Raw genomic sequence first — 15,032 nt, 5'->3', positions numbered from 1 at the left:
AACAACATGCGCATCTTCCCATGATCATAATAACAGTCAAAAGATGTAAATGCATGAGCTGTGAATATTATGCCTGTATGAAAAATACACTTAGTTGCCTATTTTTAAGTTTGTTTAACCATGTAAGCTCCTCAGTGACTGATGATTACAGGATGAGTTATCATCTGTATATGGATTAACTTAGTGAATGATTGTGTCAACAACTTAGGAGATAAAATTTAATAGTATATAACACTGTGTCAGTAAACATGTTTTTCCACCCCCAACGCACTCCCACCATCAACACGGGATCTTATATTGAAGGTAAGTGGAATTTTATTTTAGTAAAGAAAATAAAATTTTAGAAGTCTTGTTGAGTTTGGGAAAATTAAATTTCTTCTTTTCTAGATTAATTGATCTCTTCAGTAAAATACACATTTGGTAGAATGTTCAAGGATGCAGGATAGATGCAGACAACAACAACCTTTTGTTGCTTTATTCTCAGAAATCTACTACGGATATTAACTTCATATTGGGTCATTGAGTAAAGCATGTCACTAAAGAAAATTCACTCTAATTCTAGAACAAACAGAAGATAAACTGAAAATTATGTTACTTCTTTAAAAAAGGAAATAATTTTGAAACTATGTTACTAATCATATATAAAATATCATGAAATATGTTAATCCCAGCTTCCTCCCTTATATTTCTTATACAAGCAGCATGTTTTTCTTTTAGCAATTGTATATTTTGCTCCTTTTCTTCCTGTGGCTTATTGACATATTCTTTTTCTAGTAGTTGAATTTCGTTTTTCAATTGATCATCAAAAATTCTTATCAAGGACCTAGCCATCTTTTTCAGCCTTTCCTCTACATCCTTGTATATGTTGTCAGTGAAGTGGGTGTTGTTGTGGATCATTTTCTGTATCAGCTGCATCAGCTCCTGCACCTGAGCTTCCTTCTCAGCCTTTGCTGCTTTGTTGCTGAAAGCACAGTAGCGGCTCCCACACTCCTTGAGCATGTTTTTTAGGCTCACGTCAGCTTCATCTATGAAGTCAGGTAGGCTTCTGTCCTCTAACTCGTCTTTGCGGGTGAACACGACGATCATGTGCCTGGTGACCGACTCCCCAAAGAGAGCCTTGACCATGGCAAAGACTTTCTGCTCTTCCTCAGTGTAGCGGCCCAGGCTCAGCACCAGGATGATGGCGTGAGGGCCCGGGGAGGAGAAGATGATGCACCTGCTGATCTCCCTGCAGGTGGTGTCCAGCTTCTCCTTGGTGTCAAAGAGTCCCGGGGTGTCCACGACGAGAATGTCCTTATCTTTCCATTGCACGAAAGCTTTGTGGCATTTCTTGGTAATAGAGTTGGAAGATATTGTTGAAACAAATTTGTCTTCCCCAAGAATGGTGTTGGCTGTGGCGCTTTTACCACATCCGGTTTTCCCGATGAGGACAATCCTCAGGGCGTTGGATTGATGGTCGTCCAACAGAGAGTCATCCATGGTCCACGGCAGGTGTTGCACCTAAACATCACTTGACCTGAACAATAGAAGGAGAGATAAAAATGGTCCATCTTGGAAGATGAAAATTCAATCATCCCCTTTTCTAACTTATTTTCTTTCCTGAAAATTTCCCAAAATTGTCTCTAATATGCATTGATCCCAGTAAAGATAAAAGTAAGGCACTGGTCAATAACTATGAAAAAATGTAATAAAGTAGGGGCTCAAGAGATAGTACAGTAAAGTGTTTTCTTTGTATGTGTCTGACTAGGGTTTGATCCCTGACATCACATGTGGTCACTGAAGTTCTGTGCATAGAGCCAGGGTTAACACTTCCCCCAGCACAACCAACCCCCCCCCCAAGAAAAAAGTAGCTAACAAAATTTTCCACAAAACTTTTTTAATCCAGATATTTTCATGGGAAACTTATTTAAGCCACTAAATAACTGATCATTTCAATGCCACCTTATTGATCAAATGAAAACTAAGAAAGACATCCCACACATTCTGTGAAGTTGTGAATTATTGATCCCCAAAGTTAGACAAGTTTTTACCAACCAGGAGACACACACATGTCTCATGCTCAATAATGATACCCAAAAAATCCCTAAGGGCCAGGAGAGAGTACAGCAGTTTGGTTCCTGGCACCACAAACACTGCCAGGTGCAGCCCTGGACTGTGGAGCTGAGCAAGCCACTGTGGCCAGGAGCAGCCTCTGTACTGAGAGCCCAGACAGTGTCGCATCCTTGAGCGTATGCACTGAACCACCAGCCCAGTTAGTCCAGAGCATCAGTGAGGTACCCAGGCCTACTGAGCAACTCTCGGGAGGTCCCATCGAAAAAATCATTGAAAATTGTTAGACTAAAAATTCATTCAACTTTCTTCACTGTAATCTAGTTCAAAAACAGTAGGGTGATTCATATTGGAAAATTTTATAACACAATGCATTCCATTAATTGATTTTAATAACTTAGATTATTAAAATTAAAATTACCTAGATTACCTAGATCAGAAAATAAAATTGAGCTCCAGGCACCATCTCAGAGCATCAACAGCCTTGATCCAGAGACATAGCAGTGAATCCCGGAAGACAGCAGCTCACCAGAGATATCTCTGGAGCCCATACCGAGCCAATTCCACCTGGGCTCCTCAGATGGAGCGGGTGTGTCCTCTCCGCCTACTCCAGATGAAACCCCGACGGCCATGAGCTTCCAGAAGCAAAACCCAGGTAAGTGGGTTCCAGAACTAAGACTCCAGGCCACATGGCACAGTGGAAACCGGCCATCCTTCTCCATCTCCCCACCCACTTGGGGTCTTGGCTGTCACTGTCTCTGGGCACCATCTCAGCGCATCAACGGACTTGATTCAGAGACTCCAAAATGAGTCTCAAAATGGATTAGCTTTCTACAAAGATGTCTCTGGACCCCAACCATTTACATGTTTAGAATTTCAGAAGTGCACGGCAGCTTTTGCGGCTACACAACCTCTCGTGATGTTCATAATAAGCAATAAAAAAATAAATTATCTAGCACCTGCCCCCTGGCAGGCAGGTTTGAATGGTAGTGGGAAAATTCCAGCAAATCATAATGCCCCAAAGTATAGAGTTTTGGGTAAATTGTCTGCCATAGAGGCAGGGAGAGGACTGGGATGGGGGCAAGAGGGATACTGGGGACATTGTGGTAGAAAATGTGCACCGGTGGAGGGTTGGGTGTTCTATCATCGTATGACTGAACTCAAACATGAAAGTTTTGTAACTGTACCTCACAGTGATTCAATTTAAAAAAGAAAAAGAAAAGAAAAGAAAATTGAGCCAAATCAGTTTAATATGTTTTTGTGTAAATCACAATAAAATTTATACATAGGATCAATCAACAGTTCTCTATAAAATTTTATAAATATGCAAGTTAAAAATTGTGTACTTTTTTCAGAAGCTACACAGTCTCGTACAAAATACATGAGGAATAATATAAATCAATTTGGACAGTCAAGAAAAAGAAGCGCAGTGAAGAAAAACTAGATGCTGACAATAAGGCATTCTCATTTTTCTCAGTAAAGCAGCAAGTTGCTGATGCTTCAAGAAGAGAGACTGAAAGTCAGAAATATAATAAATTGCTTTTCCCATGTTTATTTCTGTTTGATTCTACCCAATTGTGTTACACTTACATTCACTGGGGCAGCAATGCACATCTGCAGGAAACAAGATTCACCAGACACCTCTAACCATGAATAAAAGGGGAAATTGTGGGAAGGAGCCAGAGTCATAGGACAGCAGGGAGGGCATTTGCCTGGCACACAGTGGACCTGGGCTGGATCCCCAGCACCCTGTATGGTCCCCTGGGCCCTCCAGGAGTGATCCCTGAGCACAGAGCTATGAGGAAGGTCTGAGCACCACCAAGTGTGGCCAGAGAACTCCAAAAAATTGTGTGAACTTCCTCTTTCCTTTCAAACCCTAAATGGATTTGAACGTAAAATGTAAAAATGACTCCATATAAATAAGAGAAGAAACAAAGGGAAAATTTTGGTAACTTGGGTATGAGGAAGTATTTCTAAAATATGATATAGATAATTAGGAAGCTTATAATTTGGATTATATCAAATTATAAAAAATGTAATGTGGCAAAAGCACAATAAGCAAAACATAAATTATAAACTAGAAAGAATGTTTTCTAGCTCAAATCAATAAAGGAAATTTTTTAGGCAGGTACTATAAATATAAAAAAATAATATACCAACACTGTGAGAGAAAATAAAGTTATTCTGATGGTAAGAGGTGGTTAGGAAAGTTCAAGAATGGAAACTGGAGCTAGTTTGATTTTGGAATTGTGTAGTTTGCATAATTACACAAGAAGAATTCCATAGAATTCTAGTAAAAATTAAAAGCAAATGAGAAAAGGTAATAATATTTTGAGTTATGGATTGCTTCAAAAGCATTAAAATGTAATGGTTCTGTTGCCCATCACTAGAAAATATGTAAGAAAAAAGTCTTCAAAAATTCTTAAGTAGTCTGTTTGTGTGTGTGTGTGTGTGTGTGTGTGTGAAATTTTTTAAAAAGGCTTAAAGCAGAGATCCCAGTAACAATGTACATCCCTAGTAATCTTCAAATGCCATTTCCCAAAAATTTACTCAAGCTCTTAGGAGCAAGTACTGATTCCAGGTCAGGGTCAGGAAAATGAGTTAAACCTAGATCATATTTCGGTCATACAGAGTTCCCACACCCATCCCTGCACCGGTGTATATTTCCCACTACCAGTGTCCCCAGTTTCCTCCCACCCACCCCCCAAGCCTGTCTCTATGGCAGGCACTATCCTTCTGTCTGTCCCTCTCTCTCTCTCTCTTTCTTATCCCCGCCCAAATCCCTCTGCTTTGGGGCATTATGGTTTGCAATATAGATACTGAGAGGTTATCATGTTTGTTCCTTTACATATTGAATCCATGTTAGAATAAAAATTCATCAAGAGAGGACAAAAAGTAATATTTGCACATTGTGGAAATGTAAATTACAACATTCTCTTACCTTGCCTTCCCTGTGTATTTCATATATTGGATAATAAAGACAGGACTTAAGACTTAAATGGAAGATCTCACTAAAAACAAACTTGGTGGTGTTGGAAGGTGGGGTTCAGGGCAAAGTGATACAAGTGTGAGTGCCCAACGCTGGTAGTGGGGGACGTGGATGCTGTCTTCAATATTGTAGTGGGGTCGGATGTACCCTATGTCCTAAAAAATGATGTTGGGGAAAGACATTTAAGAATGTTTAAAATAAATAACATTCAATTTGTGACAAAAATATTTTATTTTATTTTTTATTATATTTTTATTTTGATAAAGTTGTTCATGATTTATTACTTTCAATATTCCAACACCAATCCCAACATCATTGCTCCTTCCCACCACCATTATTTCCAGTATTCCTAACCACCACCCAAAGTCTGCCCCATAGCAGGCCCTAAATAATTTATCTTATGTTACTTGTTTTTTTTTAAATTTTTTTATTAGTTTATTTTTAATTAGAGAGTCATCGTGAGGGTACAGTTACAGATCCATACATCTTTGTGCTCATGCTTCCCCCATACAAAGTTCAATAACCCATCCCTTCACCAGTGCCCATTCTCCACCACCCGTAAACCCAACATCCCTCCCCCCCTCCCCAGACCCGTCTCCCCCCACCCCACCCTGCCACTATGGCAGGGAATTCCCTTTTGTTCTCTCTCTCTGATTAGGTGTTGTGGTTTGCAATAGAGGTGTTGAGTGGCCATTGTGTTCAGTCTCAAGTCTGTATTCCGCCCGCCTCAACCTTCCCCCACATGACCTCCAACCACATTTTACATGGTGGTCCCTTCCCTGAGTTACCCAGAATGAGAGACCAGCCTCCAAGCCATGGAAACAATCTCCTGGTACTTATTTCTACTATTCTTGGGCGTTAGTCTTATAGTCTATTATTCTATATTCCACAGATGAGTGCAATCTTTCTATGTCTGTCTCTCTCTTTCTGACTCATTTCACTTAGCATGATACTTTCCATGTGATCCACTTATATGCAAACGTCATGACCTCATTTTTTCTAACAGCTGCATAGTATTCCATTGTATAGATGTACCAGAGTTTCTTCAACCAGTCATCTGTTCCAGGGCACTGGGGTTTTTTCCAGATTCTGGCTATTGTAAACAGTGCTGCGGTGAACATATAAGTGCATATGTCACTTCGACTATACTTTTTGGCTTTTCTGGAATATATTCCCAGCAGTGGTATTGCTGGGTCAAATGGGAGCTGCATGTCTAATTTTTTGAGAATCATCCATACTGTTTTCCAAAAGGGCTGAACTAGCCGGCATTCCCACCAGCAGTGTAGAAGGGTCCCTTTCTCCCCACATCCTCTCCAACAGCGGTTGCTTTTGTTCTTTTGGATGTGTGCTAGTCTCTGTGGTGTGAGGTGGTATCTCATGGTTGTTTTGATCTGCATCTCTCTGACGACTAGTGATATAGAGCACTTTTTCATGTGCCTTTTGACCATTCGTATCTCTTCCTTGGTAAAGTTTCTGTTCATTTCTTCGCCCCATTTTTTGATGGGGTTGGATGATTTCTTCTTGTAGAGTTCAACCAGTGCTTTATATACCCTTGATATCAACCCCTTATCTGATGGGTATTGTGTAAATATACTTTCCCATTCTGTAGATAGTCTTTGTATTCTGGTCACTGTATCTTTTGCGGTGCAGAAGCTTTTTAGTTTAATGGAGTCCCATTTGTTGATCTCTGTTTTTACTTGATTGCTTAGTTCCGTGTCATCTTTGAAGATACCTTTATCTTCAATATCCTGGAGGGTTTTGCCGACCTTGTCTTCAATGTACCTTATGGTTTGTGGTCTGATGTTGAGGTCTTTAATCTATTTTGATCTGACTTTTGTGCATGGTGTCAGGTCGAGTTCTAAGCCCATTTTTTTGCATGTGATTGTCCAGTTGTGCCAGCACCATTTGTTAAAGAGACTTTCCTTGCTCCACTTCACATCTCTTGCTCCTTTATCAAAGATTAGATGATTATACATTTGAGGTTGTGTGTGGGGATATTCCACCCTGTTCCATTGGTCTGCAGCTCTGCCTTTGTTCCAGTACCATGCTGTTTTAATTGTTACCGCTTTGTAGTAGAGTTTAAGGTTGGGGAGGGTGATGCCTCCCATCATCTTTTTCCCAAGAATTGTTTTAGCTATCCGTGGGCGTTTATTGTTCCATATAAATTTCAGGATTGCTTGCTCCGCTTCTTTGAAGAATGTCATGGGTATCCCTATAGGGTTCGCGTTAAATCTGTATAATGCTTTTGGGAGTATTGCCATTTTGACAATGTTTATTCTCCCTATCCATGAGCAGGGGATATGTTTCCATTTCCTCATGTCCTCTTTTATTTCATGGAGTAGAGTTATATAGTTTTCTTTGTAGAGGTCCTTTACTTCTTTAGTTAAGCTGATTCCAAGATATTTGATTTTCTGGGGCACAATTTTGAATGGGATTGCTTTTTTCATGTCCCTTTCCTCTGTCTCATTGTTTGCATATAGGAAGGCCATGGACTTTTGGGTATTTATTTTATAGCCTGCGACTTTACTGTATAGGTCAATTGTTTCTAAGAGTTTCTTACTAGAGCTTTTAGGTTTCTCTAGGTATAGCATCATATCGTCTGCGAATAGTGAGAGCTTGATTTCTTCCTTTCCGATCTGAATCCTCTTAATATCTTTTTCTTGCCTGATGGCTATTGCTAATACTTCCAATACTATATTAAAGAGAAGTGGTGAGAGTGGGCATCCTTGTCTTGTCCCCGATCTTAAAGGAAAAGCCCTTAGTTTTTCTCCATTGATGACAATGCTTGCCCTAGGTTCGTGGTAGATGGCTTTGACTATCTTGAGAAAAGTTCCTCCAAAACCCATTTTGGTGAGAGTTTTTATCATGAATATGTATTGGATCTTGCCAAATGCTTTCTCTGCATCTATTGATATGATCATATGGTTTTTATCTTTACTTTTGTTGATTGATGGATTATGTTGATTGATTTCCGAATGTTAAACCATCCTTGCATCCCCGGGATGAATCCCACTTGGTCATGGTGTATGATATTTTTGATGAGTTGTTGGATTCTATTTGCTAGTATTTTGTTGAGGATCTTCGAATCGGTGTTCATCAAGGATATTGGTCTATAGTTTTCTTTGTTAGTGGTGTCTTTGTTTGCTTTTGGTATTAGGGAGATATGTGCCTCGTAGAAACTGTTCGGAAGGGTTCCTGTCTTTTCAATTTCCTGGAAAAGCTTGTGGAGAACTGGCAACAAGTCTTCTTTAAATGTTTGGAAGAATTCGCCAGTGCATCCGTCTGGACCTGGGCTTTTGTTTTTGGGGAGACTTTTGATTACAGTTTTGATTTCCTTGATATTTATGGGCCTATTGAGGTATTTCACATCTTCTTGGCTCAGTCTTGGGAGATTGTAGGAGTCAAGGAATTCGTCCATTTCTTTTAGGTTCTCTTGCTTCGTGGCATACAGACTTTCAAAGTAGTCTCTGATGATCCTTTGAATCTCCTTGGTTTCTGTTGTGATGTCTTCCTTTTCATTTCTGATTCGGTTTATTAGGGTTTTCTCTTTTTCTTTCTTTGTGAGTCTTGCTAGCGGTTTATCAATCTTATTTATTTTCTCGAAGAACCAGCTCTTTGTTTCATTGATTTTACGGATTGTTTTTCGGGTTTCCATATCGTTAATTTCTGCTCTAAGTTTTATTATTTCTTTCCTTCGATCTGGTTTGGGTTCCTTTTGCTGGTCCTCTTCTAAGATCTTGAGCTGCGAAGTCAAGCTATCTATATAGGCCCTTTCTTCCTTTCTGAGGAAGGCTTGCAGAGCTATAAATTTTCCCCTTAACACAGCTTTAGCCGCGTCCCATAGGTTCTGGTAGCTTGTGTCTTCATTCTCATTTGTTTCGAGGTATCTCTTAATTTCTTTCTTGATTTCCTCCGTGACCTACTCATTTTTCAATAGTGAGTTGTTTAACTTCCAAGTGTTTGATTTGGTCCTCCGCGTCTGTGCATGATTAACTTCCATCTTCAGTGCATCATGGTCTGAAAAGATAGTTGATACAATTTCTATCTTCCCAATTCTATGAAGGTATAGCTTGTGGCCCAGAACATGGTCTATTTTGGAAAATGTTCCGTGCGCCCTGGAAAAGAATGTGTATTCTTTCTTTTGGGGGTATATAGCCCTGTATAGGTCTATTAGCCCTGTCTCCTCCATTTCTTCCTTCAGGGCCATCGTTTCCTTGCTGAGTGTTGTTCTTGTCGATCTATCCAGAGGTGATAAGGCAGTGTTGAAATCTCCAACTACTATCGTGGTGCTAGTTATGTCCTCCTTAAATTCTGTTAGGAGTTCTTTTAAGTATTTAGCTGGTCGTTCATTAGGTGCGTATACGTTTAATAGTGTGATTTCTTCCTGTTGTACATATCCCTTGATGAATATAAAATGACCTTTGCTGTCCCTTCTGATCTTTTTCAGCCTGAAATCTATGCTATCAGATACTAGTATGGCCACCCCCGCCTTTTTTTTGAGGGGGCTGTTTGCTTGCAGGATTGTTTTCCATCCTTTGATTTTGAGTCTGTGTTTGTTCTGACTATTCAGATGTGTTTCTTGTAGGCAGCAGAAAGTTGGGTTTAGTTTCCGAATCCATTTTGCCACTCTGTGCCTCTTGATTGGTGCATTTAGCCTGTTAACATTAAGAGAAATTATTGTCATGGGATTTTGTGTCATTTTTCTGTAGGGTTTGTTGTTCTTATAGGTCTTTTTCCTTGTCTTATAGTAGCCCTTTGTGTCCTTCTTTTAAGTTTGGTCTCTAGTCTATGAAGTTCCTGAGCTGTTGCTTGTCCATGAAATAGTGTATGGTTCCTTCAAGTTTAACTGAGAGTTTAGCCGGGTAGAGTATTCTTGGTGAAGCATTCATTTCATGAAGTTTTTTCACTATATCCCACCATTGTCTTCGGGCTTGGAGGGTTTCTTCTGATAGGTCTGCTGTGAATCTGAGGGGTGCGCCTTTGTATATGATCTCCTTCTTTGATCTTGCTGCTTGCAGTACTGTGTCTCTATCCACGGCATCCCTCATTCTGACTATGATATGACTTGGGGATTTTCTAGTTGGGTCCCTTTTAGCTGGCACCCTTCGGACTCCTTGTATCTGGATGTCCGCATTCTCTAGCTCTGGGAATTTTTTAGCAATGATGTCTTTAATGGTGTTTTTTTCATTGGGATTGGTTCCGTGTGGTTCCGGCACTCCCATGATTCTTATGTTGTTTCTCCTGAGGTCATCCCCTAGGACTCTAACTTGCTCTAGAGCCAGTTTGAGGTCTTTTGCCATTATTTGTTGTTGCCTATATGCTTTGTGCAGCTCATCTTCAAGCTCACTGATTCTGTCTTCGGCTGTAGTCATTCTACTACTGAGGGCTCCTACGGAGTTTTTCATTTCATCTACTGATTCTTTTAGTTGTGTGACTTGTGTTCGTAGCTTTGAAATTTCTGCTCTCATTTCTTCCTGGATTATCTTGGTGGAGCGTTCCAACGCTGCATCCATATCCTCCCTTAATTTATTGGATGTTCTTTCCATAGTTGTGTTGAGTTCGTGAACCATCCTCACAATTTCATCTCTGAATTCTTTATCTGAGAGGAGGATGTGTTTCTGGGAGGTCGCTGGTGAGGTTAGTGAGATGTTTTCTTGGTTCTCTACTGGTGGTGGGGATTTTCTCTGTTTCTTCATGTTGTTATGGGCTTTACTGTCTGGAGCTCTCATTAGCTTGGGAGGAGCCTCAACTGAAGATTTTGCGCTATGCTCCTTTGACAGAGGACTGCAGGATGGAGATTTGTCAGGATCCGACGGCGGCGGTGGAAAGGTGCCAGGCAGGGTCTTCAGGAGAAGCCCCGAGCCGAGGCGGGCAGGGGGCGGGGAGGGGGCTTCTCCGCGCTGAGGCAGGCTCTCCAAGGGATTGCCTGTTTACCTGCAGGATGGAGATTGGTCAGGATCCGACGGCGGCGGCGGAAAGGTGCCAGGCAGTGGCTTCAGGAGAAGCCCCGAGCCGAGGCCTCTTATGTTACTTGTAATGAATAATTCACTAAAAATGATCAGAGAAGGTCATTTTTTGATGACCTTAGAAAAAGAGTGTGAAGATTGTTGTATCTCACCCTGGAACTATTAAGCCCTTGTGTAAGAGATTACTAACATGTTGTTACAGGGTAGGCCTTGTGTGATAATATTTTCTTAATCAAGATTGGTTAGTTTACATCCCATCCAATGTGTCTGCTACTCCTTTAGTATATTGGTGATGAAGAATTAGAGACTATTTGTAGTTGTGCATTCTAGGAATTCTAAACACTTTTTAAATTATTTTAAATATTGACTAGTGTATTAATAAAAAGTGCTTTTCTTGTATATTATTTACTACCTGATCTTTATTGTTTATTTTCCAATAATAAAAAATCATGTTTCACAATAAAAAAATAACATACAACATCCTGTCAAACTAATCCCCTTCCCTCCTAAACTATCTCTCATCCAGAAATTTGTAAGCAATATAAATATATTTTTGATGAATGTAATTTTTTTTTCTTTTTAGGGTCACACCCAGTGATGCACAGCGGTTACTACTGGCTCTTGCACTCATGAACTACTCCAGGCGGTGCTCAGGGGACCATATGGGATGCCGGAAATCGAACCTGGGTTGCGTATGTGCAAGGCAAACACCCTACCTGCTGTGCTATTGCTCCAGACCCTATCAATTATTTTTAAACATTGTCTGATTTTACTCAGTATTAAATAACACGTACTTCTAGTTTTCTTATGTTGTATCATAATATTTATATCAATAGAAAGCTATCTTGTGTTTCATGAAAATGTAATAGAAAACAAATCTTTCAAAACAATTTCAAGTGTGACGTTAGAGACTTACTTCCATTTCCTCAGGTATAACTGGAGTGAGCACCTCTGCAGAGCAGTAGCTGATGTCTCTGTGAACCTAACATATACAAAACCCTTTCCCTCACTCCCCTGCATTGTTCCTGATCTTTGTGCTGGACTGTTGACCATTGTTGCACAGGACTGCCACCTCTTCCTTTTCTCTCAGGACTTCAGAGACAAAAATTCATGAGGGGGGATTCACAAATGTATTTGCTTTAGGAAAGTTTATTCTTGAACAAAGCACCTCAAGCCCTCAACCCATATGGTGAATTCTCTGAGACTAAGCTCTTCTCTGCTTAATATTGGGGGGAATGAGGTTCCTAGAATTCTGATTTCCTCTGTCACTAATGACCTAGCATCAACAAGCTGTGATTCTGACACTTTTTTATTTTTATTGAATGAGAAACTCAAAAATAAATCTCTTAGAAGAGAGCATAGAATAACACTCCATAGATATGCCTCCAGACTCCTTGCTAGGCTGTCTCATCTAGGGCAACTTGGGTGGGGCTGTGGGGGGTTCCCACCCCCGTTCCCACCCCCGCCCCAACGAAGCCCCTCTTGGAGTCCAAATGCCTCCAGAACTCAATTTCCTCCATGCTGAAGGCTGCTTGTACATGCCCAGACAAGCCTCACCCTCACCCATGAGCAACATCTCTTACTTTATATCACTGATATTTCAAAGTAGCAGACCACATTTGATAGGTTTTTTTTTTTTTTTTTTTTTCTTTTTGGGTCACACCTGGCGATGCACAGGGGTTACTCCTGGCTCTGCACTCAGGAATTACCCCTAGCGGTGCTCAGGGGACCATATGGGATGCTGGGATTCGAACTCGGGTCGGCCGCGTGCAAGGCAAACGCCCTACCCGCTGTGCTATCGCTCCAGCCCCCACATTTGATAGGGTTTAAAGTAGAAGACAACCAGTCCAAGAGGTAAATATATACATTTATATATTTATATACATATACATATATATGTATGTATATAATATACACATATATAAAAAGCACACAAGACTCAATCTTTAATAACATGTTAGTGATCTCTCATAGGGGACTTAATTCTCCTGGGCAAAATGCAACAATCTTTACACACTTTTCTCTAAGAAAACTTTTTTGGGTCATTTTAGTGGATTATTTATAACAAGCAATACAAAATAAATTATTTTGGTTCTGCTTTGGGAGCAGGGTTTGGGGTTCAGCATGGAAGCATTCAAAATATGGTGGTGGGAAGGTGTAATGTGGTGGGATCCGTGTTAAAATATTAAATGTAATCAATTATTGTGAACAACTTTATAAAAATAAAATAAAATTGAAAAAGGAATATTCACCATAATTTTTAAAATGTATCAAACTTTCCTGAAATTTCATATGGAACAATAAGCCCCTAGAAATAGCTGAAGCAATCTTTTAGAAAAAGAAGATCAGAAGAATCACCTTCCTCATTCATATTCCTCTCATTAACTACAGAGCATTAATAACTAAAGCAGCATGATATTGGAATAAAAAGAGACCAGACTGGTAGATCAGTGAAATAGACATGAATATTCTGATACAGAAACTCAAATATATGATGGAGGATTAAGCAATATTGAGCAGAGCAAAGAAAGTTTCTTCAATAAATGGTGCTGGTGACCAACTAAGCTACAGTACTACCGATTTACACAATGGAATCATACACAGCGGTGAGGAAAGATAAATTCATGACATTCACTTATAAGTATCAATGGAGAGTATTATGCTAAGTGAAATTACTCAGAAAGAGAGGTACAGACATAGAAGTACTGTACTCATTTGATGAATATAAAATAACATAATATGAGCCTAACACCCAAGGACAGTAGAGACAAGGGCCAGGAAGATTGTTCCATGGTTGGAAGCCTGTCTTATGAGCTGGGAGAGAAGACAGCTGGAATAGAGAAGAGATCACTAAGTCAATGATTGTTGGAGAGATAGATCGGGTTTAGGAGATATGTGCTGAAAGTAGACTAAGGACCAAACATCATGGCCTCTTGGTATATGTAGTGCAAACCATAATGTCCAAAAGTAGAGAGACAGTAAAAGGGAAATTGTCTGCCATAGAAGAAGGGGGAGGGATGGAATGGGTGGGGAGGGATACTGGGAACATTGGTGGTGGAAAATGAACACTGGTGGTAGGATGGATGTTAGATTATTGCTTGACTGAAACTTAATCATGAGAGCTCTGTAACTGTACCTCACAGTGATTTAATAAAAAAAATAAATATTTAAACAAAAAACAAATGGTGCTTGGAAAACTAGGCAGTTACATGTAAAGAAAAATGAACTCAGACCTTTAACACCCTGGACAAAAGTCAGATAAAAATGGATTAAAGATGAAATAACCAGCAGAGGAACCCAGGTATGTGGGACCCATGGTTGAGATCTCCAAGCCTCACGAATCAGGACTGGGCCTCCTCCACCCAAATCCCCAATTTTCCAGTTGCTTAGCAGTCACTCCCACAAACTGCCCCGGTGCCATGTAATCTCATCAAAGGCCATGATCCAGAGACTATGAAACAAAGATCCAGGAAGCGAGTGATGTAGTATTTCCTGGAACATGCGGCCTCAATGTGCAACCTCTTATACTCTAGCCCACTGATGTACCTAAAGCAGCACACATGTGTTTGGTTTTTACATACTTGCTTGTATATGGGCTTAAATGTCCCCAGAATAAAACCAACAACATTCACACACTTCCCTCTTACTGTGGTGGGAAGATGCTCACTGGATATGGGGGGTATGAGAATACTATCTGTAATGAACTATTGTGAACTACTTTATGAAAATAAAATGTACAAAAATTGTAAAAAATAAATTAAAAAAATTAAAAAATAAAATGGGTTAAAGACTTTAACATTTAGCTGAGTCTATAAGTTACATGGAGGAAAACGTAGGCAAAACCCTCCATGACACTGAAGCTAAAAGCATCTTCCAAAAGGAAACATCACTGATCTAGCAAGTCGAAGCAAAGTTAAACAAGTGGAACTACATTTAACTAAGAACTTCTGTACCGCAAAACAAGCGGTGAACAAGATAAAAAGATAGCACACAGAGTGGGAAAATTATTTATTCAACAATACTTTGAC

At 39.9% G+C, this 15,032-nt stretch overlaps 1 protein-coding gene across 1 annotated transcript; it reads right to left on the bottom strand.

The window, feature by feature from the left end:
- Positions 1-591: 591 nt before the first annotated feature.
- Positions 592-1,479, bottom strand: LOC129403283 (GTPase IMAP family member 7-like). The gene has a single exon (XM_055129925.1). The coding sequence runs from the start codon at positions 1,477-1,479 to the stop codon at positions 592-594; it is 888 nt and encodes a 295-aa protein (XP_054985900.1).
- Between the last annotated feature and the right edge of the window lie 13,553 nt (positions 1,480-15,032).

The sequence above is a fragment of the Sorex araneus genome, chromosome 1 (genome assembly GCF_027595985.1).
Source record: "Sorex araneus isolate mSorAra2 chromosome 1, mSorAra2.pri, whole genome shotgun sequence".
Lineage (NCBI taxonomy): Eukaryota > Metazoa > Chordata > Mammalia > Eulipotyphla > Soricidae > Sorex > Sorex araneus.
The sequence above is the reverse complement of the archived record's forward strand: the minus strand, read 5'-3'. Positions and strand labels throughout refer to the sequence as shown.

Coding starts and splice junctions, on each gene's coding strand:
- LOC129403283 (XM_055129925.1), bottom strand. CDS start 1,479: ATGGATGACTCTCTGTTGGACGACCATCAATCCAACGCCCTGAGGATT.